The sequence below is a fragment of the Lissotriton vulgaris genome, chromosome 2_1, assembly GCF_964263255.1.
Source record: "Lissotriton vulgaris chromosome 2_1, aLisVul1.2, whole genome shotgun sequence".
In the NCBI taxonomy this organism is placed as follows: Eukaryota; Metazoa; Chordata; class Amphibia; order Caudata; family Salamandridae; genus Lissotriton; species Lissotriton vulgaris.
The window spans coordinates 1,982,364,265-1,982,389,992 of record NC_141687.1 but is presented as its reverse complement, the minus strand read 5'-3'; the positions used below and the strand labels follow the sequence as shown (position 1 = coordinate 1,982,389,992).

General features: G+C 44.6%; 1 protein-coding gene across 1 annotated transcript in view; it reads right to left on the bottom strand.

Moving 5' to 3' along the window:
- The window catches only part of STRC (stereocilin), a 446,062-nt gene that overhangs the window by 143,492 nt on the left and 276,842 nt on the right, over nt 1–25,728 (bottom strand). The window contains exons 20-21 of the mRNA XM_086957009.1: nt 22,000–22,135; nt 14,139–14,338 (exon numbers count right to left, since the gene is read on the bottom strand). Of these exons, the coding sequence (XP_086813135.1) occupies nt 14,139–14,338; nt 22,000–22,135 (336 nt within the window). The remainder of the gene's footprint in view (nt 1–14,138; nt 14,339–21,999; nt 22,136–25,728) is intronic.

The window sequence follows — 25,728 nt, the reverse complement described above, 5'->3', positions numbered from 1 at the left end:
TTTATTCACACCCGCACAACTCCTATAGCAGGATCGACTATATATTGATGTCCAACAACCACACACACCTAATTGAGAACACGGAGATAGCCCCAATAACCGTCTCCGATCATGCGCACGTATCCCTCACCCTGAACGGCAAACATAATGAGAGCGTGACGAGAAGGTGGAGACTCAATGACGACATCCTACAGAACAAAGACAATGTTAAAGAAATAGAGGAGGCACTAAAGAACTACCTGGAAGAAAATGACAACGGCGAAGTGGGGAAAGACACCATCTGGGAAGCACTCAAAGCAACACTAAGAGGCAAACTGATAAACATCAAATCAAGGATGAACAGAAGCAGGAACAAAAAGATCTCAGAGATAGAAGAGGAAATAGCAGCACTGGAGAGAGGCCACTGCGCAAACATAACAGACAAGAACACACTCACCACGCTCACAAAAAAAAAGTACGAACTGAACAAAATCCTAAGCGAACGAGCAGGTTCGTGGCTAACAAAATTCAAGTCGGTGAATCTATGCAGGGCAAACAAAGCAGGGAAACAGCTTGCGTCCTACCTCAAAGGGAAGCAAAGACAACACACGATAGCAGCAATAACAGACAAAAACAACAAATCGCAAACAACAAACAAAGGCATACTGGAGGCCTTCAGGGAGTTCTATCAAGATCTGTACACTGAGGATAAAAACCTGAGCAAAGACGGAGGCAGCTCCCTCCTCAAAGATGTCAACCTGCCGAAACTCAAGGAGGAAGAGAAAGCACCCTTAGAGGCGGACATAACGGAAGAAGAAATCGAAGCTGCAATCAATCAGCTAAAAAGGAACAAAGCCCCAGGACCAGACGGCTACTCCACCGGGTTCTACAAGACCTTCTGCCCCAAAATCAAGAAAATACTATCGGAAACCTATACCGCCTGCATACAAAAAGGTGAGATGACAAACACCATGCGGGAGGCCAACATCACGATAATACCCAAGGAAGGTAAAGATCCCCAATTCCCGAAAAACTACAGACCTATTTCGCTCATAAACGTGGACTGCAAAATCTATGCAAAGGTGCTTGCGAACAGACTGAATAGAATCCTACCGGACATCATACACAACTCACAAGTGGGATACATCAAACACAGGCTGTCGCAAGACAACACAAGGCTGCTATGTCACCTAATCAACCACACAACACAGAACAATGAACAGGCGGTCATGATAGCACTGGATGCGGAAAAGGCCTTTGACAGAGTCTCGTGGCCCTTCCTAAAGAACTGCATGACAAAGTTCGGGTTAGGAGAAAAATACATAGCAATGACAATGGCCCTATACAACAAACCAAGAGCTAAAATAGTGGTGAACGGAAGCACATCTGAATCACTCCTACTAGGAAGAGGAACTAGGCAAGGATGCCCACTGTCACCAGGCCTCTTCCTACTGGCACTTGAACCACTACTTGCAAAAATAAGGGACAATGAGGGGATAACGGGTGTTAAGATCGGAGGTAAAACAGTGAAACTCGCAGCATACGCAGACGACATCCTCATCACGACCACCAACCCATCAACGTCAATCACAGCGCTAATGGAGACAATAGGTGAATACGCAGAGGCATCCGGATACAAACTCAACAAGGACAAATCGGAATGCAAACCAATGAACATCCACACCACAAAATCGGTACTCGGAGACTCCGGCCTAGCCTGGCAAACCAAGCCACTCAAGTACCTGGGCCTACAGTTTGGAAGAGACCTAACGGCCACAATACAGCACAACGAGGACTCACTGCTAAAAAAAGTTAAAGATAGACTAGAGCTGTGGTCGCCAAAATACATCAGCTGGTGGGGAAGGATTGAAACGATTAGAATGATGATAACACCCGCAATAAACTACACGCTAAACATGCTACCGCTCCCAATGACAGAAAGCTTCCACAAAAAACTGGACAGCATGATAAACATCTTCCTATGGAGAAACAAAAAACCACGAATTGGCCTACCCAAACTGAGGCTAGCGAAAGAACTAGGAGGCCTCAACCTGGCAAACTTCAAAACCTACCAGACAGCCTGCCTGGCCAAACAAGGTTTCGCATGGATCGATGAAACGCAACGGTACAAGCCAGTCTGGCTAGAACTGGAGGGAGAGCTCCTGGACGGCCTGCACCCAACAGCGATACTGACTGCTAACAAACACCCCCTATGGTCGAACACGATACTGAAGCACACCAGAGAAGCACTGATGAGAGTGGATAGGCGAATGACACAGAAGCTGAGAGGTACAACATGGGAATCCATCTGGCTCAACACAAAAATATCATATCAAGGGGCAATAATGAACTATGACACATGGATCAAAAAGGGAATCAGCCTCCCCAGACAAATGGAAACTAAGGGGAAGCAGCTGACCTTCTCAAACCTACAACAACTATACAATCTCCCCAACAAAGAGCTATACACATTTCTGAAGATAAGAACTGCCATAAATTTCTGGCCCCCGGAAACAGTTTCTAATGTTCAGCCCGCAGTCTCTGTCCGCAACATAGGGGTCATGCTTGACCACAAGCTCAGCATGGAAACCCATGTTCAGAAAACCTCTGCCTGCTGCTATGCCATTCTGCGCTCCTTAAGGAAGGTTCTGCCCCTCCTACCCACCCAGGCTCATGCTCAAGTAGTTAGATGTACTATCCTGAGCAGGTTGGACTATTGCAATGCCCTCCTGCTCGGGGCCCCGGAGTATCTACTAGATAGACTCCAAAGAGTCCAATCTGCGGCAGCAAAACTGGCTTTGGGGCTCCCGAGGCGATCCCATGGACCATCTGCCTTGGCACAATTGCACTGGCTCCCTCTCAGACAGAGAGTGCAATTTAAGGCCCTCTGTATTGTTTTTAGGGCCCTCCATGGCTCTGGCCCAGCCCCCTTACAATCCAAGTTTGTGTGGTATGTCCCCACTAGACATCTCCGCTCCTCTGATGCCAAATTGGTAGTTACCCCCAGATTCAAGAAGGTCAGATCTGGAGGCAGATCTTTTGAGGTCTCCGCCGCCAGACTCTGGAACACCCTCCCCACTGAGATCAGGCAGACCGAGGAACTCCTACCTTTCAGAAAAAAGGTTAAAACTTGGCTCTTCCCGGGCTAGCCCACGCCCTCCTCTTGCTCCACCCCTCACTTCTCCCCCTCAGACTCTGTCAGCGCCAGGATGCCTGCAATGGCGACAGTTTGCGCTCTACAAATTCTTAAAATAAATAATAAATAAATAAATAATATAACCAGAGCAAACCTAACCCGAGAGGAACCGAGCATCGTCAAGTACGTGCAAATGCTAAATTCGGCAGGCCACCAGACAGCGAAGATCTACAAACTACTCGCCCCAACCACCATGTCTCTAAACAAGAAGACAACAAACTCATGGGCAACACTCCTAGGCAGACAGCTAAACGAAAAGGAAGAGGCGCAAATGTGGTGCTCAGCTACAAAAAACAAAATCACCCCACAACTGGCACAAACAAAATACTGGCTACTACACAGGGCCTACTGGACCCCATCCAGGCTCCACAAAAGTGGCATAGCAGAATCAGGCGACTGCTGGAACTGCCAAAAGGAGGAGGGCACACTCGAACACCTCATCTTTGGATGCATCAAAGTCAAGAAGTTCTGGGCCCAGATAAACGCATTCATAAACGACATGCTCAAAACAGACTTAACTATCAACTATGTGACATTAGCGACAGGGCATGTAACGACTAACCTGAACAGTAGGGAAGAAAGAGATCTACTAGACCTGCTTCTCACAGCGGCCCTAAAGATAATCTTAACGAACTGGAAGAACACGGTGAAAGCAAACTTCAAGACATGGATCAACTGGGTCACCTTCCTAAGAGCAGCAGACAACATCACAGGCAACTTCTCGAAAGAACACACTCCCAAAGAGCTCATGTGGGAACCTCTCGATGAACACTTAAAGAAGCCGCACTAACTGACCCCCCCCCTTTTTCTTTTTCTTCCTCTTTCCTCTTATTTTCTTTTCTCTTCTGCAACAGCCAAGGAAAAGAGACAACAAAATGCACTGTGAAACAAATGCCAATGTATATGCCACTTTTATTTTTCAATAAAAATCTTTAAATCAAAAAAAAAAAATAAAGCCATATATATTTGAATCACCAAAACAAACCCATAATGTATTCATGCCATATAACACATCAATACAGCATAATGTACAATAGAAATCTCTATAAAAGGTGAAATGCTAACAAGCAATGTTAACAGGCATTGTTAAAGCCAATAGATCTTCCCTATGACACAGCCAGGGCTACTTTATGACACACTTTATTTGGAAGAGGATTCTGGGAGTTCAGTAAGCACAACCCAAGTGGTCAATTTTACTTTGGAAAGGGGTGAGTAAAAGAGAGACACATATTGAGGTTAGGGGAGAGAAAGCACACATGAGTGAAAATGAGCAAGATAGAGAGGAGAGGCGTAGAGCTAGAAACAGAGATTGAGATTAAAACCATTGTTTACCATTGGCACTTATTTGTAAACTCCTGCACGCATATTTGACTATCTAACACATGATGGTGCTGTCTCTCTATTTACATGCTCAATATATATATATTTTTTAAATAAAAGCAGTGGGCCCATGCCATATTTACAGCACTAAGTGACCTGGAATAGTCAAAATATTACACCTGTATTGTACGGTGATTACAATTTGGCCGTGCTGGTAGGGACAGTTGGCAGTGCCACCCATGCTGGCCTCCTGAGAACTACCTCAGGTCCTGGCACTTACATTACTACAAATTAATTGGGATAGTTTTGCATCACAAGATAAGCTGCATAAGGTTTGGGAGGGGTGAATTGAAGAGTGAGTGGGCGGATAATGTGTGATGAAAGTTAGAGCCAAAGAATAGGATTCTAAAACAACGTCGGGAAGGGAACCTACTACGATTCAGGAAGAGCCTAAAAACATTCCTGTTCAGAAAAAGCATGAGCACAGTATAATCCAGCCTCCATCTTGCTAAGTTATTGTTTACTACCATCTCTCCTGGCGCTTAGAGGCCTGCAGGTGATTAGGCGCGTTATAAAATCCCATTAACAATAACAATAACAATAACAACAACAATTACATTGCTGCGTCCAGTGATGTTTGAGTTGGGAATGAAGGTTTGGGGGAGGTACAAGACTTAGGATCAAGTAGTTGTTGTTCTGAGAGAGGTTCTGCAAAGAAGTGGATGGGGGGTTCCACAGAGGTGTTTGTATGTCAGGTCTGCTACCTTCATTTTGGCCAGCATTTTGTGTAAAATGTGCATGTCCTATGAAGAGGGTAGTACCCACATCCATGAGCAGATTGGTATTTCCCTAAATTCACCTCAGGGGCAAAATCAAAACCATACAGGATTGGAGAATAGATTGATCATTTGATTTAAAATTAACCTAAACCCTCTTTGGGTTGCAGTAATATATTACTAAAAGTAATGCTTGATATACACTGAAGACAAGTAATATTTGTATCACTCTTGGCTACTGTGTGCATCTCATCCACTCTATGCCTCCCTCTGCTACTCTGTGTCCATCATGATTTCTGTGTGTTTCACAAACTCTGTTTTCCCTCACCAAATATGGTCCATCACCAACACTTCTCTCTCTCTGTTCTTCCATTACATACACTGCACCCCCTTTACTTACTGTGGAATCTTTCATTAGCCTAAGCCCTATACATGTTCTGTAGAACCCTTATCTCGCAGTATATGCCCTCCACACATTGCTAGTGAGAGCTGCTAGCTTGAGAATGTGCAGCCAGTCAGCAGGAGCACTTTCATGCGCTGGGTTAATATCACTGCATCGAAGCTCCTGCTCATCCACAGACCCACTATCCAGGATGGATCAGCCACATTGGTGATAAAGACTAAAGGGCAGGCACTGGCAGCTAGTGGGGAGGGTGGAATAAAGCAGTTTCGGTAAGAAAATAATTAAGCAACATAAGGAGCATAATTGAGCAGTAAAGACAGTAAATGAGCACCAACAGGGATATAATTGAGCAACAACAGGCTCCTAATCGATCTTCCCCTGGGGAATAATTTAAGCAGCACCGTTCTGCATACTTCTACAGTACTGAGTGAAAGGTCAATTCTCTTGTTAAACTTCTACACTCCATTCTAAGAAAGAGTTTCAATTACAACTCTACAAATGTAGTTCCTATTCTGTCTGAATCACTAAGAAGGGAAACAACCCAAGGGGTAGAGTTGGAAGAAAATATGTATACTTTGAGAATATATGGCATCTGTATGTCTGCTATTAGGGCCTACACAGTTAACTAGTTTATGATGCCATAGCACATACTGCTGAAAATCAGTCTCCGCCCCTGTCCCTTACCAACATTCATGCACATCATGGGAATGATGTCTTATGGAGCAGATTGCTCTCAAGGCTCCACCAGACATAGATCCGTGACTCTGATGTCTGCAAGAACTGAGCAAGGTTGTTTTTCTTTCGATAAACTATTTTTATTAGTTCTAAAGAAAGTGAACAACCATACAGGTACACCAGTAAGTACCCTGTCAGGCCTGGGCGATACAAATCTAAGTGAAGCTTCAGGGGTCCATCACGTCATCCACCCTCAAAAACAATGCAAATTTGTGTAATCATTTACCCCAAATTCTAAAATGTTTGGTGGGACAGCCTCTTGCTCAGTAGATGGACTAAGTGGGCGCCGGTGTTCTCTAGCTTTGCACAATGTCTCTTTTGGACATTATCAAAACCAAGGTTACCAGAGTGCAATCACTTTGCGTTTCACCAGATGCAGATTTAGCAGTCAAGTCAATGTTGTGTCCCAGTATTGGATTCAATGCTTGTCTATCTCGGCCCCTACACCTAGCTGTACTAGGGCAACCACACATAACATGGAAGAAATCAGCGTCTGGGCAACTGCACTGAAAGCAAGTCCAGGTTGGGAGTTTTCCAGCATGCCATAAGCAGTGAGGGGACAAGTAGGTGGCATGAAGATAGTTAAGCTGGACCAGTCGGAGGAGAGAAAATGGGCATGTCCTGGGGAGCCATATGAGCTTCCTGCTAGCCCATGTTATCAAGCGGTCCCACCCATTTCTCCCATCTTTGTCTAAGCATCAGGAATCTGTTTGGGGTGTTGATGATCAGATTTCAATATATTTGGGAAATACCTCCCCCTACTAAAGCTTCCCATTAGAAGCTTAGCCTCAAGAAGATTGAATTCGGGCAGATCCTCCATGTCATCTATGTGTCTATAGAAGGCATGTCTAAGCTGAAGATATTTATGGAATTGGATCAGTGACAAACAATACTGGGTCTGCTGGTCTTGGAATGTTCGTACAATGCTCCCCTGACACACGTCTGCCAGTGTAGCAATCCCTATCTGATCCCATTTAGAAAAGTCCTTATGTTACGTTGGGTGGTGCAGCTAGTGAGTGACCTTGCTATCAGGGTGTCTGTGATGTTAGGCTCCGCTCCCAGCCCATTGCCCGCAGAGCGTATCGTCAGCTCACAAGGACCACTCTGGTGACCTCTGTGAGGGATTGAGGGATGTGGTTTCTATATAACAGCCCCATGATCCACTCTAGTTCAAGGAGCGCAAGTTCAACTTAGTAGGTGGGTCGCTACACACAGGCAGTCATTGATCAACGGGGTTTGACTTGCACGGTAGTACAACTGGTGATTGGCCATCCCCATGCCGCCATCGTAAATGAGTTTGAGCATTTTGTCCATGTCTATACAGGGGGAGTAGGCCTGCCCATAAGTAGGAGCAAATGAAGGATGTAAGAGCTTTGAACCAGCTATTTGGGATGAGTAGCGGAAATTTCTGGAGGGCAGAAAGAAATCAGGGAAGAATCATCATTTTAAAGAGGGCCACTTTACCCAACACATTGAATGGGAGTTGTGCCCATCTATGGAGACCAGTTTTCATCTTGGTCACGAGGAGGGAGAGGTTCAGGTTTGATGTGAGGGCCGTCTGCAGCGCTATATGTACACCTAGATATCTGAAGCTGAGCTGCCTCATTGGGATAGTTGTCTGCTAGGATGTACTTCTACTGTTTCCTCGGAGGGAGGCCAATAAAGATGTATCGGATTCAGTTTGAGGACCAATCCTTTCTTGGACAGAGCAAAATTTGGAGACAAAAGGACCCTGAGAGGTGGTGATCAGTGAAAAATAGGAGCACATCATCTGCATAGAAAACGATTTTTTCTTATGGCTTTTTTCCTAATTCAATGTGGATATTTAAATGTCACAGCGCCTCAGATATGCTGAGGGCTTAATAACTAGGGAAAAAGGAGGGGGGCTAATGGGCAATCCTGTCGGTTCCCTCCAGAGATAGAGAAAATGTCTGATAGTACCATGTTTACCAGCACCTGTCCTGAGGATTCAGAATAAAGAAGCTGCAGAATCTAGGGCTGAAAACCATGAGTTTGAGAACCATGTGTATGAAAGACCTTTCGACCGACTGAAATGCGTTCTCAAAGTCCAACAGCAGGAGAGCCCTTGTAGATATGTTAGGGCCACATGAAGGCATTGGATTCAGTGTTGAGTTCTTCGATTCGGCATGAAGCTGCATTGATCTTGGAGCCCCTGTAGACGGATTAAGGCCATGTGAAGGCAGATATAGTGCGGAGTGCTTCAATCGAAAAGGAAGCTGCATTGGACTGGATTAATTAGAGCCGGGAAAGCACTTAGGAGGGTGTTTGATAGGTTTTAGACAATATTTTGAACTCCGTATTTATGATGGAGATGTGTCTATAAAACTCCTAGTTGGTAGCAGGAGGATTAGATTTATGGATGACGACAATGGTTGCTGTATCTAGCTCTGGTGGGGAAGGCTCTCTTTTCAGCTGCTTCAGTGTTAAAAAGATTGAGGAGGTGAAGGGAGAGAGTGTTCCAAAATGCAAAGTAGTATTAGAGGAGGAAGCTATTTTGGCCTGTTGTTTTACCAGAGCTCATATCTTGTATTGCTTTCTCTATTTTTACTGTGGCTATGGGGAAGTCTAGGGTTGCTCTTAAGGGAGCTGACAGCGACGGAAGGGAGTTATCCGTAAATACAGGTTTGTTGGTCTTGACCTTCATGCTTGGTTGTGAAGTGTAAAGTCGACACTAATACTTAGCAAAGGCTTCTTCTACCTCTTAAGGAGTGTGGTTCAGTGGATCAAGAGAGTCACGGGCACCGGGGACCACTCTGGAGGCAATATCTCTAGTAGCCAGCCAGTAAAGTAATTTCCCAGTCTTGTCTCCGTACTCATAGACATTACAGACCAATGCCCCCCAGTGTTGACGGGCACCCTCTAGGACCAGCTGCCGAAGAGCTATTCTGAACAATGTCAGTTGTCAGTGACGGGCCTCCGGGTTGGACTCTGGGGGGGGCGGTTCTGTTCCAAATCTCAATAAAACTCAACTTTTGTGATCTGGTCAAGTTTGGCCCTTGCCTTATGGCATATATACATTCTTTAGATACCCTCTAATGGTAGCTTTATTAGCAGCACACCGTATTCCTGGAGAGTGCACCATGCTTTGGTTTGTGGCAAATTGGAAGTAAGTTTCATATTTATGCAGACAGTGCATTGTTCTTCCGTGAAGTATAACATGTTGAGGCATTACATGGGCCACTGGGATATGTCTGACACAGCAACAGTGATCACCAGACAGTCAACCTTCCAAGAAAAGACTAACAAATGCCATTTGGAAGAGTAAAGGGAGGAGTGCATCCGCTTCTCGTAGGGTCTGGCTATGGGGATCGACATGTGGCCTGGATTGGGCCAAGAATCAATCCCAGGGCCAATAGTACTGTAAGTATGAATTAAACAAAACAAACAGAAAACAAAAATGCTGCAATCATTGCATAACCCCCCAACTCTCTCCACCACATACTTATTTCCCTTGAAGCATCTGTTGCCCTAGAACTCCCATCTAACCATTCTCTAACAGCCAAGTGTAGCAGGTGTTAGTGGTGGGCCCCCTCAAGTGCAGAATGATCACGAGTTTTGTCCGTCGATGTGGGTTCTAATAGATAACCCAGTACGTAAAAGTGCCTTGCCCCTCACCGCCAATGTAGGCGGGTTTTCTCCCAGAGCATCACTCTATCGGGAGGTCGGTGTCTTGAAGGCCTGTGTCGCTGCAGACGGCTCCCGTTTCCAAAGATTTATGTTCTAGTTGGGCCTCAGAGTCCTGAGTATGAATCTCATGATTAAAGGCATGCGTGGTTTCTAAGGAGACTGGGGAGGCACGCAAGAGCCCCTGGTGCTATTGGGATCTTGTTTGGGCTGCTCCCCGGGCACCTCAGATCATTTTCCATTGTCAGTCAGGAGGACCGCCCTCCTAGGTCACTGGACCCTGTAGGATCTTCTGTTTCATTTCCCACTCCCAGGAAGACTCCAGGGAGTCAAAGAAGTACGAGTGATCCTGGAAGAGCACTTTGAGTTTAGCAGGGAAGAGCAGCATTTAACAGAGGTCCCTATTAATGGGCATGGGGGGCACCCGGTAGTGGGTGCTATGTAAGGATAGATGAGCTCTCTCAATGATGAACCACAGAGCAAGCAGGCCCTCATGGACCAAAGAGGATAGCCATGTCTCTAGGAATTTCGCTGGAATAGTGCATACCACACCTTCATGGAACCCCACCAGGCAAAGTTTATTGCGACAAGACCTGTTCTCAGCATCTTCCACACAGGATTCAAGAGAGCCGGATGCTAAGAGAAGTTTAGAGGCATTCGTTTTCAGATTTGCTATGTCATCTTCCAGCGTGGCTATTGGCTACATTCTGTAGATCTTGCTAGAGGAGCGATACATCAACCATAACCTCCAACATTTTGATCTTTACTACTTCTCATTGATGATCTGCAGTATGGTTTGTATATCCTTAAAGTCTGATGGGGGAGTTGGGGGGGGGGGGGTTGGTGGCTCCTACTGTACCTCCCCAGATCTAGAAGATGGTACTGCAAATTTGTCAACTTTGAGTTGAGCATGCGCTGTTGAGTGTTTGCCTTTCCCCTTTGTGGCTACGTGGGGATGTCCAGGATAATACATGTCCCAGAGGGATCCTAGGGGATGAGCACTGAGGCAGCACATGTGGGTCAGAGAAGAGAGTTACAACACAGTCCAAGGGCTAAAGGCCGGTATTTACTGGGATGCAGCACGAGTAGTCATAATGAAATTGGTTAAAGCTTGGACGGCTGTATACAGATAGGCAGGAAAAGTCAGTGTTTGGCTGGTGGCTGCGTGCAGGTCTCCAAGATTTTAAGTAGTCTCCCAGTGGTTCCAGTACTAAGGGTACAGTGTGTGCACCATTCAGAATAGATAGGTGAGCAGGTAGGAGCCGGTATATGTTTATACCTCTGTGCAATAGAGATTACACGGGCATCGCTATCTGCAAAGCATGTCTATTTGGACCAGCAGTGAAAGGCGCAGTGAAATGTCTGGGGTGGGGTGCCAGGAAGTAGATGGATTCACACCAGGAGGCCCCTCACCCTGCCCGTCCTGGGAAGCACTGGAGTCAAGAGCGGGCGCCGGTTCCTCTTTCGCTCACATTGGACGAGGGGACAGATGATGGACTCTCATCTAGGCATTGAGCCGCTGGTCCCTATCTGCCTTTTGGGGGATAATGCACAATGTAGGCAGGCCTGTCGAGCCCCCCTCCGGTGAAGGTGTCTCAGTGGTGTGACTCCTGGGGAGACCACCCAGTGCTCCACAACCCCTAGCTTCCTCAGCCATAGATCAGCATCTGACAATTCCTGCCCCCTTCAGCGCTGGCACACTAGCTGCCGATCGATCGTTGCAGCCTTCTCAAATCTTCAGTGCACGGGGAGGTGTGTCAGGCAGTGCAAGGGGAGGCAGGATGGGGTAGAAGCAAAACTGGACAGATCAAGGTGGATGATGGAGGAGGCCTGAAGCCCTATTAAAGTGCATCTCTCATCTTGGCCATGTCAGCCATGTCCCAGCAAGATTGTTTTTTGCATCTTTCAATCAACAATGCCCTTCTTTCTGCCTCATCAATACTTTTCTTTACTGCAGTCATGCATGGAGAGGGTTAAGTATGTGTTGGCTTATCTGTGCTGAGTTTCTTTGGAGCAAACTTGCAAGGGCACTGGGTTCTGACATCTGTATGAACTATATGTTATATGATGGGCCAGGTAACTCTATACCTTAGTCCAAGATTGTACTTCGTTATCCCCAGAGCCATATTTTCCTTGTTGGAATAAAATGGTTTAAGTGACATGTGGCAAAAAATGTTTTCTAAGGAGCCAGTCGTTTTAGTGGGTGTGCCATATTCTTCTGTCCAAAATGATGTTTTGCAGTGCAGAGGAATAACTTTCATGTCTATTATAGCATACCTTTAGCAATTGCTTATTACTAGAGCCATCTTCCAGAACTGTGACTAAAGTCTAAGGCAGTCATGTAGATCCTGCGAGCGGGCCACAAACACTTTGGCAGCACACGGACCAACCTCAACCCACCAACAGCAGACTGCCGGTCATATTTTAGGAGCTCTGCTGCTGTGATAGGATTTCTGATTAAAGTACTTACACTAACATTGTGAGTGATTTTCATTAGAAATGTGACTCTGGGTGGGCCACCACATAAAGCAGACTGCACAGAGTTATTCCTGTTTCCGAGATACAAACTATCAAAGTGTTATTTTTCTCGCAAACAAAAAACCCTTGGCCCGGACACAGAGGTAGATTACTCCATGGGTGTCTGGGCAAATGATTGTTTTTCTGGGTTTGCCATCCCTCGCTTGGGAGCCCTCCCAAGAAAAAAATTCTTTATGATAGATTAACCAGATGTCCCCGTTGTGGATGGGTTGCTGGGCTATGTCAAAGGATGCTAAGACTCTGCTGTAGGGAACCTAACAATTCCACTATTTCTAAATCAGGTGAAGCAACTGCGGGTTTAGCAGGGGACACGTCCCACTGATTTACAGTGGTGGTCAGTCTCTTCTAAATCCTAAATAAGGCATTTTTAAAATAATATACTTACAAATATGTCTATGCATGGAGCCTTGTTTCCGTGCACCCCTAAACCAAGCCCGTAATCACTGCTTCTTCGCATTCCCCATAATTGCCTAAAACCTAGCTTCCCTTGTATGACTGGTGCAAAGCCATACTTACTAACTCTGCTGGTTAAAGGGATCCCTAACAGGTGGGACTATAATCCTGTCAAAACAATTACCAGCATAGGCGGCAGTGGGAATCAACACAATTGGAGACTTGTTTTCTGAGGGTGCCAATCTTGATTTTGAGGATGTATGTGATCCGGTCAGCTTGCATAGGGGTAATTTCTTGCTACATTGGACCATTATAAGCACACTAACCCTACATTGGGGAGTGTGGAATTGTAAACCAGACACTAACCCAATCCAATATACACTACACGCGATTGGTCGTGTTCGGAGATAAATTACATGGATCTATAGAGAGCTTCAGCTGGGCTCCTTGGCAGCGTTGCAACACTTTAGGACATGTGGGAGACAACACTGGGGCAAGCCTTTAGTGACCCCCAACTAGCCTGCAATACCACTGCCAAGTATCCAGAAATGCTCGCTTTAGAAATGTCCATTTCTATATACTCCATGAAACATATGTAACCCCTCACAGAATAGATCTAATGTTTCCTGAGTTAGTGGATGTCTGCCCTATATGGCAGACCTCCCCCGCTGGACATGCTGCACATGTTCTTAACGTCCCACGTTTTCAGTTAATTTTGGAGAGTGGCTCTTGTTGACATCGAGAGGGCAATAGAGAGCCCTGATGTCTAATTTCCTAATAGGTTTCTTTCCAAGACTCAAAAACAGAGAGGCCACCGCCAAATTAATCGGCTTAGCCCTAAGTCTCACCAAATGGGTGATTGCGATGAGGTGGAAATCCTCTATTTCACCCACAGCTGCACAGTGGATAGATGAGGTCAAAAGATAAGCAATGGGCGAATGTGTAGCACCTCACCTCTTGTTCTCTGTCACTTTCTGTCACTCAATCATTTTCTCAATTCAAATCAGATACATATGGATTCACAAGTGTAGCCAGAGCTCCACAGAATGCTCATAAATCTATACCCAATGCACACCATTCAAACCACACTTTAACCCCATGTGTTAACTGGTTAATACCTGCAAAAGACAGAGAAGGAATTAGTTTACTGTACCCCAGCATGCTCTCCTCTGTTAAGAGCCTACCAAGCTGCTCTGTGAACTCTTCGGAAAGGCAGAACATCTTTAACTCATCCAGGCGGAGCAGCAGGTTCTCCTTATTTATTTGGTTGATGCTTTCCTTGTCCAGGAATCCAACTAAGGGTCCAAGCAGGTCCAGAACCTCACCGCTGATCTCAGCATCTGACGGCGTTCGCTGCCAAGATAACGGACCCTATTTAGCGCCTCATTAATCAAGAAACACCACACACTTCATCCAGTAACTCTGAGGCATGCATTGTAAAGTGAAGCAGAAGACGTTTTGGTAAAGTGAAATATGGTTGGCCTTACTCCAACAACGGCGAGGTAGGACATTGTTGAATGCATTTATTTATTTGACTTTATTTACGTAGAGCAAACCCTATCCAGCCACTGGGTGCCAAGGCAGATGCTTCTTCAGGGGATCTGCAGATAGTAAGGACTTATGTTCCTCTATCATGTTGTACTTGCTTATTATACCTTCTTTATTGGCCATGCGTAGTAATGCACAAAGTCAGCCACAACAGGAGCATGAGAACGAACAGACATGGATCACATTCTCAAATCCTATACTACTGTTAATGTTATTATTCAGAAAATGCTTGACACAGTTTGTGAAACCTCATCATAACAATTAAAGACTTAATATGTGGACAACAAATTCAAAATAATTCTAATGCCTTGGTGCACTGTGTAGAAGGTGCACTAACATGAGTGCTATAGGAATTTGCCATTTTCCTGCAGTGCCCCCTACTTTTTTTATTTTCTTTATTTGGACTTAGAAAGCTAGAATATTTAGATAGTGGCAGGATGCCAAACAGGCGCCCATCATGTATAATCTATGCCTAAAAGAGGAAGTGTAATTACCAATTACCCATTGGCATATTTGGCTTGTGGATAGGACTACAGCAAGGTTTTCTGAAACCACACAAATGGTTTAAAAGTCTGATGTCATCAGAGGACTACAGAGCAACCTTGACCCACGTGCGTAACAAAACTTGATGGGCCCCCTTGCAAGGTACGTGGAGGGCCCTCCACTCCGAATTTAATCCGGATCTCTCAGGCCATAGTGCTGTGCTGAGCGGGTCCACTGCAGCTGGAGGCCCTCCGTACCACGGGGGCTGCAGGGGCCTGTGTTACACCACTGCTTACACCTCTCACATCAGAGACTTTTGAAACATGCATTAGGGCCACACAACAAGCCTGAATGACAGCAGGCCAAGCAGCGACCTTCTCCTATACAATGAAAGCATTTTGTGATGTACAAAGACTGTTTCTAACATGATAAAAGTCACCTGTAAAGTGAGTGTTGAAGCCCTCTATGGTCTAGGTGAATAATGTTCAAATATTAGACATGTAAATTATGCTAACATGCAAGCATCCACAGTAATATGATTCCCAAAGTGCTATCTACTGCAAAGGTTAAAACAACGATTCCATTCACACCGCTCGCAATATTTTTATATAGAAAATGTTTGCAGAGGTAACACCATTATTGAAACATTGTACGATAGCATTATAGCCTGCTGTACAAGACATTAAAGGCACACTCTAGCGATTAAGACCTGAGTCGAAGGCGAGGACCTTTAACAAGGGAGCAGGCTTTATTGGCCAGTATAGCCCTTGCTACAGTGGGCAATAAAGCTACTAGAAAATTCCACCCCATGAGAGCAGAACTTCCTAATTGAGAAAACAAAGGCATTTGTTTCATCTCCAAAGACTTTGTTTCACAGATGTTTCTGTGAATGTTCAACTGTTCACAGCCCATGCAGGGCCACAGGTCTTAACTGTGTATCATTCAGAGCAAGAGATGTTAATGTAGGCCTTCAGAAATGCGCCTCTGGTTCTCCCTAGCTCAGATGAATTGCTTTTTCGTAGTTCAACCAAGCCTGAGAAACCCAGGAGCTGAGTGGCATTCACCCCTCCCTCCTTCTGAAGCCCCAGTGACACTGAGCTTCAGGAGGAGGAGCGGGTGAATGCTTTGTGTGTCCTGCTGCATGGCCTCTACCCTTTGCTTTCCCTTGCCCAATCCATATACTTTGGAGAAGCAGGATAAAGAGAAAGACAGAGGATATTAGGGCATTGAAATGTTGAGAGCAGCGGGCATATACCAGTTTATCTAGGCTGCTGCTGCTCCGCTGTCTTCAATGGCGCTCTCAACATTATAATGTTCTAATACAGGGTGTATATTTTTTATTTTAAAGTTTATAAAGCACTTGTAAACCCCCTACACATGATTATCTTTTCAGTGGGAATCTTAGAATAGTAGTATTAGCATTACCAATATGATCTTTACAAAGATTGTACATTTTTTCTTCATGAACTTTTTATTACCGTACAGTTTAAGATACCCAGAATCAGGCTCCCCCTGAACTCCGAGGTTTGATGTCTAAAGATTTGTGTTATGTTTGCAAAAGGGCTTTGCTAGACATAGAATGGTGCCAAACACAAGGATGATGACCTGGCTACAAATGGGGGAAGGGGTGAGAAAATCACAGTACAGAGCGCACATTGCTGCCTTGGGGAAAACCAAAAGACACACAAATGATGGATGGAATGCAGAACAAATCAAACCACATGCAAATCAGTCTTGACCCTGCTCCTCCTGGGAACAGTCCAGCCCGCACTGCCAAGCCAAGTCCTCCCTGAACCAGAAACAAGCATCCTGGGACCGGTATCACCCCTCATCAGCCAGGCTAGCTTGAATCCAGTGGCACAGTGAGCCCAGGACCCACATCTGGGCATTGCCGGCACAATTAGGGGCGGGAAATCAAAAGACACACAAATGATGGATGGAATGAGAAACAAATCAAGCATTCACCCCCAGTCAAGAGATCTGGGTTAAATCTATCATTCTTTTGCTCACCATGCCAGCCCAGTTTAGACCCAGCCATATGCAATCAGTCTTGACCCTGCTCCTCATGGGAACAGCCCAGCCCGAACTGCCAAGCCAGGTCCTTCCTGGACCCGAAACAAGCAGCCCGGAATCAGTTTCGGGATATCACCCCTCTTTAGCCAGGCTAGCTTGAATCCAGTGGCACAGTGATGCTGAGTCCCACATCTGGGAATACCCAAAAGGAGCTGGACTTTCTTCTGAGGTAGCAAAGATATTGATTGAATAGCCTTGGAAATTGTGCCGGGTGGCTAAGGAACTCTCCCTGAGAAGTGGGGACATTTAAGATATCAGCACAGGAGCCACACTAATTTTTAACAGTGCCTTTTAGAACATGAGCACTTACTGCAAATGAGTAAAACTGTGTCTTGAACAAAAGATATTATTCAAGAAATGAAACAGTATGAATTGTTTGCCCTAGAAACCTTTCCTTTATTTCTGTGCTAAAAACCAATGTGCTTCTCAACGGCTCTTGGAAGATTTAAGGAAGCAAGAGCAAGAGCTGATACAGGTGCTCAGACAGGGATTAGAAATCCCTGCTCAGACAGGGATTAGAGGTCAGTGATACACAAACTAAGATTGCATGTTGTAAAGCCAAAATTAATGCGATATGGTGTAAGGAAATTGCTTATCAATATAAGCTGTATAAACAAGACAGATATGGGGTAGCAATAGGACGATGTCTAGCACAAAGGTTAAAAGTCAGATAGTCTTCAGAGAAAATAAGGGCAATGGTGGATGCAGCTGGTAATACGGTTGAAACGTTGGAGGGGATATTGGGAGTATTTTATCACTTTTATCAAGAATTGTATACGCAAAGGGATGTCAATGAGCAGGATATAGAGAATTTTTGTCAACAATTAAATGCAGCTAAGTTAAGTCTAGAACAGCAGTTGTTATGAGAAGCAACAATTACTATGGAGGAGTTGGAGGAGGCAATGGGCTCCTTAGCGAGGGGTAAAGCTACAGGACCGTATAAGCTTCCCCTTGAGCTTTATCAATCATTTTTTCACGTTTTGAAAACAGACATGCTGATCACATTCCAAGAGGAGCAAGCAGGGAATCCCACTCTTTCATGGGATGAGGCTAATATAGCGGTGTTCTTAAAGAAAGATAAGCCCCCAAACCTACTAGGAGAATATAGACCAATCTCTTTGTTAAATTCAGATGGCAAAATGTATGCGAAAATACTTGCCAATAGGCTAGTGCAAGTTATCAAGCCTTTTATGTCTATTTATCAACATGGATTTACACTAGGTAGAAGTATGGTAAGCCATTTTAAGAGTAGTAGTTTCTTCTATTGATTATGCCAATGTAAATCAAAGGAGGCTTGAGCTGATTTTTCTTGATGCGGAAAAAAGCGTTTGACCGTGTGTCATGGTCGTTTCCATGAGCTATCATGCGGGAGACAGGGTTTGGACAGGGCTACATTGGTGCTATACAAGGTATGCATAAGTCACCATGAGCCAGGATTTGCGTAATGGGTAGGGAATCAGAGCAAGTTTCGGATCAGCAGGGGCACAAGACAGGGGTGCCTGTGCTTCCCGCTGCTATTCACAATATATATCAATCCTTTTCTGGCTATGTTGGAGCAGAGTCAAATCTATGAGTTGTGGACAATATCAGGTACATGTTTTAACCTATGCAGATGACATAGCGGTGGCATCCTCAGAACCTGCGAAAGCAGTACCTGAGATAGAAAGATTTGCTGATATATTTGATGAGGTTTCAGGTTATAAGTTAAATGCTTCCACAACACAGATTGTATGTACTAAGCTGGCATGCCCAGGTGATGTACGGGTAATGGACAAAGCCACATATTTAGGTATTAAAGTGAGAATATCTCTACAGGATTTGATAGAAGTGAATTGGACCAGGATTGTTTATGGGATCCAAAAGCAGTTACATTGTCTAGAATGCTTGCATCTCACAAAGGTGGAAAGATGTAATGTACTTAAGATGATTATCCTTCCTAGAGGTATGTAATACTTTAGGGCGGTTCCGCTGGAATTAAACAAAATACAACGCCAGGGAGTCCAATTTATCTGTGATAGGTTTATATGGGGACAAAGAAAACCGAGACGTGCATTTAAATATATGATGCTACCATGCGATCGGGGGGGGGGGGGTCTGTCCCGAATTTTACTTTTTATTATTATGTATGTTTACTTCAAAACATACGGATATTGTTGACAGGTGAAGATTAGTTGATAGCAGAATCACCGTGAATATATCAGAATAGCAGCCTGCCCCAGCGTTGCCTGGGGCAGAAGGGGGCTGAGGGCAGCATTTCAGGCTTGCGTGCACTCATGTCTCCCGCCCATCCCTCCGCCCGTCCCTCTGTGCGCACCCGCGGCTCTTGGCTGCTTCACTTACCTCACCCGCCGGCGTTGCCCGGGGCTGGGGGCAGCTTTTGGGCTTGTGTGCCCTCATGGCTCCCGCCCGTCCCTCGGTGCGCACCCGCGGCTCTTGGCTGCTTCACTTACCTCACCCGCCGCTCCTCCCCGCGCTGCTGATTTTACCGCTCCACTGCTCCTCCGCTTCTTGCTGCTCCTCACCGCTTAACCGCCGCTCGCCACTCCTCCCCGCGCTCATGTCCTCCGCTCTTCCTGTTGCTCCTGAACGCCGCTCCTCCCCGCGCTCCCAATGTCATCACGCAGATGTCGCGGCCGGCGCTACTTACAAGACACTACTTTATTTTTATTTCGAAATTTTTTAAACAACGTATATTTTTTATTTTTATATAGCCTATGTCCTTCTGCTTGCCCTGAGGTTTTCAAATATGTCTTGGGTGTTTGGATTGGTGGTGTACTTTTCGAGTTTACCTGGCTCAAAGGACACAGTTCTCTCTTTCTAATAGTAGTATAGATGTTGCCAGGATTAGAAGCTAGAAGCTTCTTAGTTAAGTTCTATGAACCAAGTTATTTTAACAAAACTCGGTTTAAGGTAGTGCTCGCAAGGTTTGGAAATCGGTACGGAAAATGTTAGTCATTTCACGGTTCAGTTACTATACGCCATTAAATGCGTCATCTATTTTCCCTGCTATATTTTGGGTCTATAGAATGCAGAGTTGGAGGGCTAAAGGGATTAGACAATTAGGAGATCTCTTCGGGGGTGGGTCATTAGATTCATTTCAGGGTTAGTGAATCGATATGGACTCCAACAAAAGGAATTTTTTTAATATCTGCAAGTTATGGATTTTTTATTTAAACATCATATGGGCAAGGGAATAACTATATCCCAATGGTTGAGGCAATTAGAAGGGTACGGTTAGGGGTACTGTATGCTATATTAATAGAGACACAACCAGATGATATGGCTGCACAAACAGTTCAATGGAGTGAACGGTAACTTGGGCCAGGAGGGCGAGTATGTGCAACAATCAATTGATATGGCAGGGAAGACTTTGTTATCGGCGAATTTGAAAGCACAACACTACAAGATGATTTTTTACCTGAATCATACACCTGTGAGAATGATAAAGTGGGGGGCTCTAATGAAGGAAAGTGTTGTAGATGTAGTATGGAAAGGGCTGGCATTGTGCATGTGCTTTTTCAATTGCAATGTGCTTCAGCAATTTAAGTTCTTGTCATAAATCTTAGGGCCCCAAATATGTTTGACAAGGGACATAATGTTGACGGGGGTAGGGGATAATTTACAAACTTGTCAGCCGGCATATAAATTCAGACATATTATATTCATTGCAGCCGCGGTTGCACGGTTATGTATTGCAACAGTCTGGCTACAGCAGGATGCCCCAACGTTTGAGATGTGGCGGGCTAAATTTTATAACATTTTTTATTTGGAATACAGCCTTTACTCTCTTAAGTCAATGAAGTGGAAAAAATTAGGTATGCATATCTGGGGTCCACTGGTAGAACATCTGAATTAATTGTATGATCTAGGTAAAATGTTGCATGTGCTTTCTCTTCTTTATTCGTTGTTCTGGATTTATGATGTGTTTTGATATATTTTGTTATGATCTTGAACATCTGTGTATAAAAAATGTGTTGTCATATGCTATGGATTGAATAATAAATAAATAAAAATTAAAAACGAAATGTGCTTATATAATCCAGTGGGCCTTTTGGAAAAGTATTACCGAAGTACTGCTGTGCCTAAGATTCATACAGAGAGAACATTAAGTTTAGAGAAGATTTTGTCTTTATTTTATTTACATCAGTCCTGATTACGGCATCAAGTTTTCTTCCATTTTTTGCCACTTTGCTCATTAAAGTGTTTTTGAAACAACTAATCTATCCTGGGTTTTTTATTCTGTTTCTTTTTTAACTTTAATGTCGTATTTGATGCTGCTGTTCATGCCCCATGAGCACTTTTACAGTGAGAAGCCTATCTTCATGTGCCACACAAAAAATGTAAGTTCATAATTACTCACAGAAACCTGCAGTTACTTTTAAGGTATTTGATGTTTGACCTTTGCGTGGAGCTAGGGGAATATCAAGGTAAAATAAATATAATTGACGGTGCTAACTTTATATGTCACTAGTCTACATCATCTGCTGATCAGTTTGGTCCCATAGAAGATTTAAAAGCACCCTCACAAAATGCTCCCATAAATCAGTCTAGGCAGCCAAATGCATTGACGCAAAACCTTCACTGAAGTCACCATTTTCAGCAAGTGTTTTTGACAAAGTCAGCATGTTAGGGACACATGTAACATGTACTGAAAATGTATCCTAATATGTTGTTCTCGATTCTACCAATGCTGTTGCAGAGATTATTCCTCAATGCAGGGATTTTAAAATCTGGTGTACCTTCAGCCTTTGCACACTCCAACTTCCTCTCCTTAAGCCACCATCGAATCGTTCAAACATGTCCTCACTATGTCTCTTCTTATTATTATAGTTCCAATGACAATGGCAAAAACCTGGAGAAAAATCAGCCAATATAATTCTCAGTACTGCCACAAAACAGTGGTCTCTTACCAAGACACGAAGAGCACTTTGAGCCAGTGTGGTCTGTTTATGGAGCGGCAGTCCGAGGAAACTTGTCGGATGCTTGTTCACGTGTTCCAAAAATATCTTCACAGACTCATTGGACAATCTGTTAATCAGTTTCATGCTGAAATACAGAACAACATGTGATTTGAATATGTAAAAATAAGCTGTACAATGTGGTGTCAGGTACCATACCAGGAACATACCCCTCATCCATTAATCATGTCTTAGATTCAATAATTAATTCACAACTAGACTGCCCCGCACACACACACTCTACTTTGTTTGACAGCCATAGTTTGAGGTGCTTCTCTTTGCATGCTATTTCATGTAAATGTAAAAAAGCTTAGGAAGTACAATGGAGGATGGATTCAAAATCTTTAAAGTTAATTCAATAGAATTCCATCGGTAGTGGAAATGGCCTCCTATTTGAAAGGTGCTGTTGGACCTGTCACCCTTAGAGTGGTCTTCCCCCAGACCTTTGCCTTCGGAACTCCTGTTTTTATGGAATATGTTTTTCCTGGCCTTAGTACTCTGTGCATTGTACCACAGCTGACCTGTGCTACAGTGCTTGTGCTCGCTCCTTTAAAAATGGTAGAATTGGCTTACACCCAATTGGCATATTTAATTTACTTGCAAGTCCCCAGTAAAGTGGTACTACATGTACCCAGGGCCTGTAAACTAGATGTTACAAGTTGGCCTGCAACACTTAATCTGCCACCGACTTAAGTAGCACTGCAAACATGTCCCTGGTCTGCCATTGCAGCCTGTGTGTGTAGTTTTAAATTGCCATTTTGTGCTGGCAAAATAAACCTTTTTACAGGCCCAAACCTTCCTTTTCATACATATGTCACCCCTAGGGTAGGCCCTGAATAGTCCAGGGAGCAGTATTTAAAATGTTGGACACGTACCCTTAAGTTTAACATGTCCTAAAATCATTTTTGACTAACTCTCTCATAGGGTTACCTTATTACATTTAATATGTGATAACTTTCAATTGGGAGAAGGCAGACAGGTCGAGTTTGATGTCTAAAGAATTGTAATTAAAAGCCCTCTTTAATGGTGAAGTCAGATTTTTAATCACAATTCTGAAAATACTACTTTCAGAAAATTGGCATTTTATTGTCCCAAGCATTTGGTGTCTGCTGCCTGTATCCTGGGCCACATGGCTAGGTGTAGTTGGCAATTGATCTTTGTGTATTGCTTCCAGACAGTGAGACAAAGAGAAGCTAGGCGTTGGGAGGATGGGTCACTCTGAGTTAACGAGGGGGAGGATAACAAAGGCCCTGCCTCAGCACTCTCACAAAGGGATCTGACACGCATCCATTATGTCCCGGACAATCTAGGACCAGGGCAGGGAGGCAGGACATTCCAATCACCTCTGTGGAGTGACATCCTCTAGCAGCTTCTCCTACTTCAAATTGGCACCAGGTATAAATATTGGACTTCAGACCGTAAGCCTTCAGTATGCATCTGAACCTGCGGAAGACTCAGAAGATGGACTGCTGGGCTGCTGTGCTGCAAGAAGGACTGCTGACCTGCTTCCCGATACCTGAATGAGAAGGACTGGACTTGCATCTTGAACCCAGGACCACCAGAGTGACTCCCAGGGCTAGTTGACTGGCATTCTGATTAGAAGCCTTAGGGACAAAACAGGCTTACTCGATCTTGAACCCAGCACCTGGCTCTGCCAGCTGTGAGCCCTGCTCTCCCAAGAGGTGCCACTTCAGACCCTTGGAAGTGGACCTGAAGGTGATCTGATAGCTCAACTGTGGTGCCAGCAGAAACTGATGCATTGCCTCCCAGAAACTCAGTAACGGCGCCGCTGAGTATCGCCACACCAAACTCTGCATCGGAAAATCCGTGTGTGACAATCCCGGATGCAGATCTTTGCATCCCAAGCCCCTCATTGATGGCATCATTGACGATGACACAGGACACCCCATTGCCAGGCCAGCAGCTTCCTTGGAACCGCCGCTGCATGATGCATCTTCGGCGCAGGTCTTTGCAGTGCAAGCTCCTCATCAATCGCATCCTCAGAGCCTACTGGAACTGACGCTGTGTGATGTATTTCCACACCAGGACCTCACATCGCATCAGCTGTGTGACGCATCCTTGACGCGGACCTCACAGTGCTCTGCTATTAGAAATTAAGGAACTCTTGTTCACCAGGCCTAACTTGGTCCCTATAGCCGGCCCGTGCTCAACCGCGGCGATCTGAACATGTGTCATTGTCTCGGTCTTCTGTGACCAGATAACTACAGTTGGTGCTTTGGGATTTCTGGTGCTATTTTGTAGAAGAACTTTAAAATTGCATATCTCCAGTTCTACTGTTTTTTTCTCATTTCGACCTTAAATTCTTTAGTAAATTCAACACTATTTTTCTAAATTTGAGTGGGATTTTTCTTGTGTGGTGTTACACTTTATAACTGTTTGAAGTGCTGCAGAAATACTTTACACATTGCCTTTTAGTTCAACCTGACTGCTCTGTGCCAAGCTACTAGAGGGTTGAGCACAGGTTAATTCAAGGATTACTTGTGACTTCACCCTTAAAAGAGGATTTTGTTTACTGCTAGAGTAGGGTTTCACCCCTCAACGAGTAATCAAGGGTATATGTACAAGCCCCTATCGCCACAGGAATGAAACTTTTTGTGACGTTTCTGTGGCGATAGGGGCTTTGCATTATTCACAGGCAGCGTTAAGCCACTTAATGTGGCTTAACGCTGCCTTGTAAATAAGGCCCCCTTTCACGCTATGCTTAGCGTGAAAGTGGTGGGCAGTGGGTGTTGATTTTAACGCTGCTGCCTATTTACAAGGGCAGCGTAAAAAGGAGGCAGTGCCAAAATTAAGATCAGGGAACACCTGGTCTTAACTTGGCGAAAAGAGGAGAAAGCTTTATTTCTCCTCGTTTTTGCTTTTCCCATGTGTGCTGCCTTGTGCAGGAAACATAGAAAATGCCTTGGATTGTTTATGTTTAGGAAGGTGACCCTTCCTGCACATAAACAATCTTTTAAAAAAACGACATTTTGTAACTTCCATGTGTGCTTCTTTAAGCAGCAAACTTAGAAGTGACAAATGGCATTTCAGGATTGTTTATGTGCAATAAGGGGGACCTTCCTACCCATAAACAATCTTCCCCTGCACGCAGACACATAAACATGCCAACATATAGAGACTGTAAGAAACACTGCAAATTTCTGTATTTAGAATTTTCCTCATACCAAATAATCAGATGATGGATGGAGTGCTGAAATATTTCAACCGCTCACCCCCAGTCAACAGATATGGGTTTAATCCATTGTTCTTTTGCTCACTATGCCACCCCAGTTTGGACCCATCCATATGCAAATCAGTTTTGACCCTGCTCCTCATGGAAACAGTACAGCTCGAACTGCCAGGGCAGGTCCTCCATGGACCGGACACAAGCAGCCCGGGACCGGATTCAGGGTATCACCCCTCATCAGACAGGCTAGCTTGAATGTAGTGGCACAGCAGGAAAGGGTCCCACGTCTGGGCGTACCCCTGCCCACTTAGGGTGAACACAGCAAACACAACAAAATGAGGGATGGAGTGCTGGAACTTTTCAACCACTCACCCCCTAGTCAAGAAATCTAGGTTTAATCCATCATTATTTTGCTCACTATGCCACCCAACTTTGGACTGAACCATATGCAAATCAGAAGAAACCACCTCTGGGCTCAACTATAGAGTAATTTC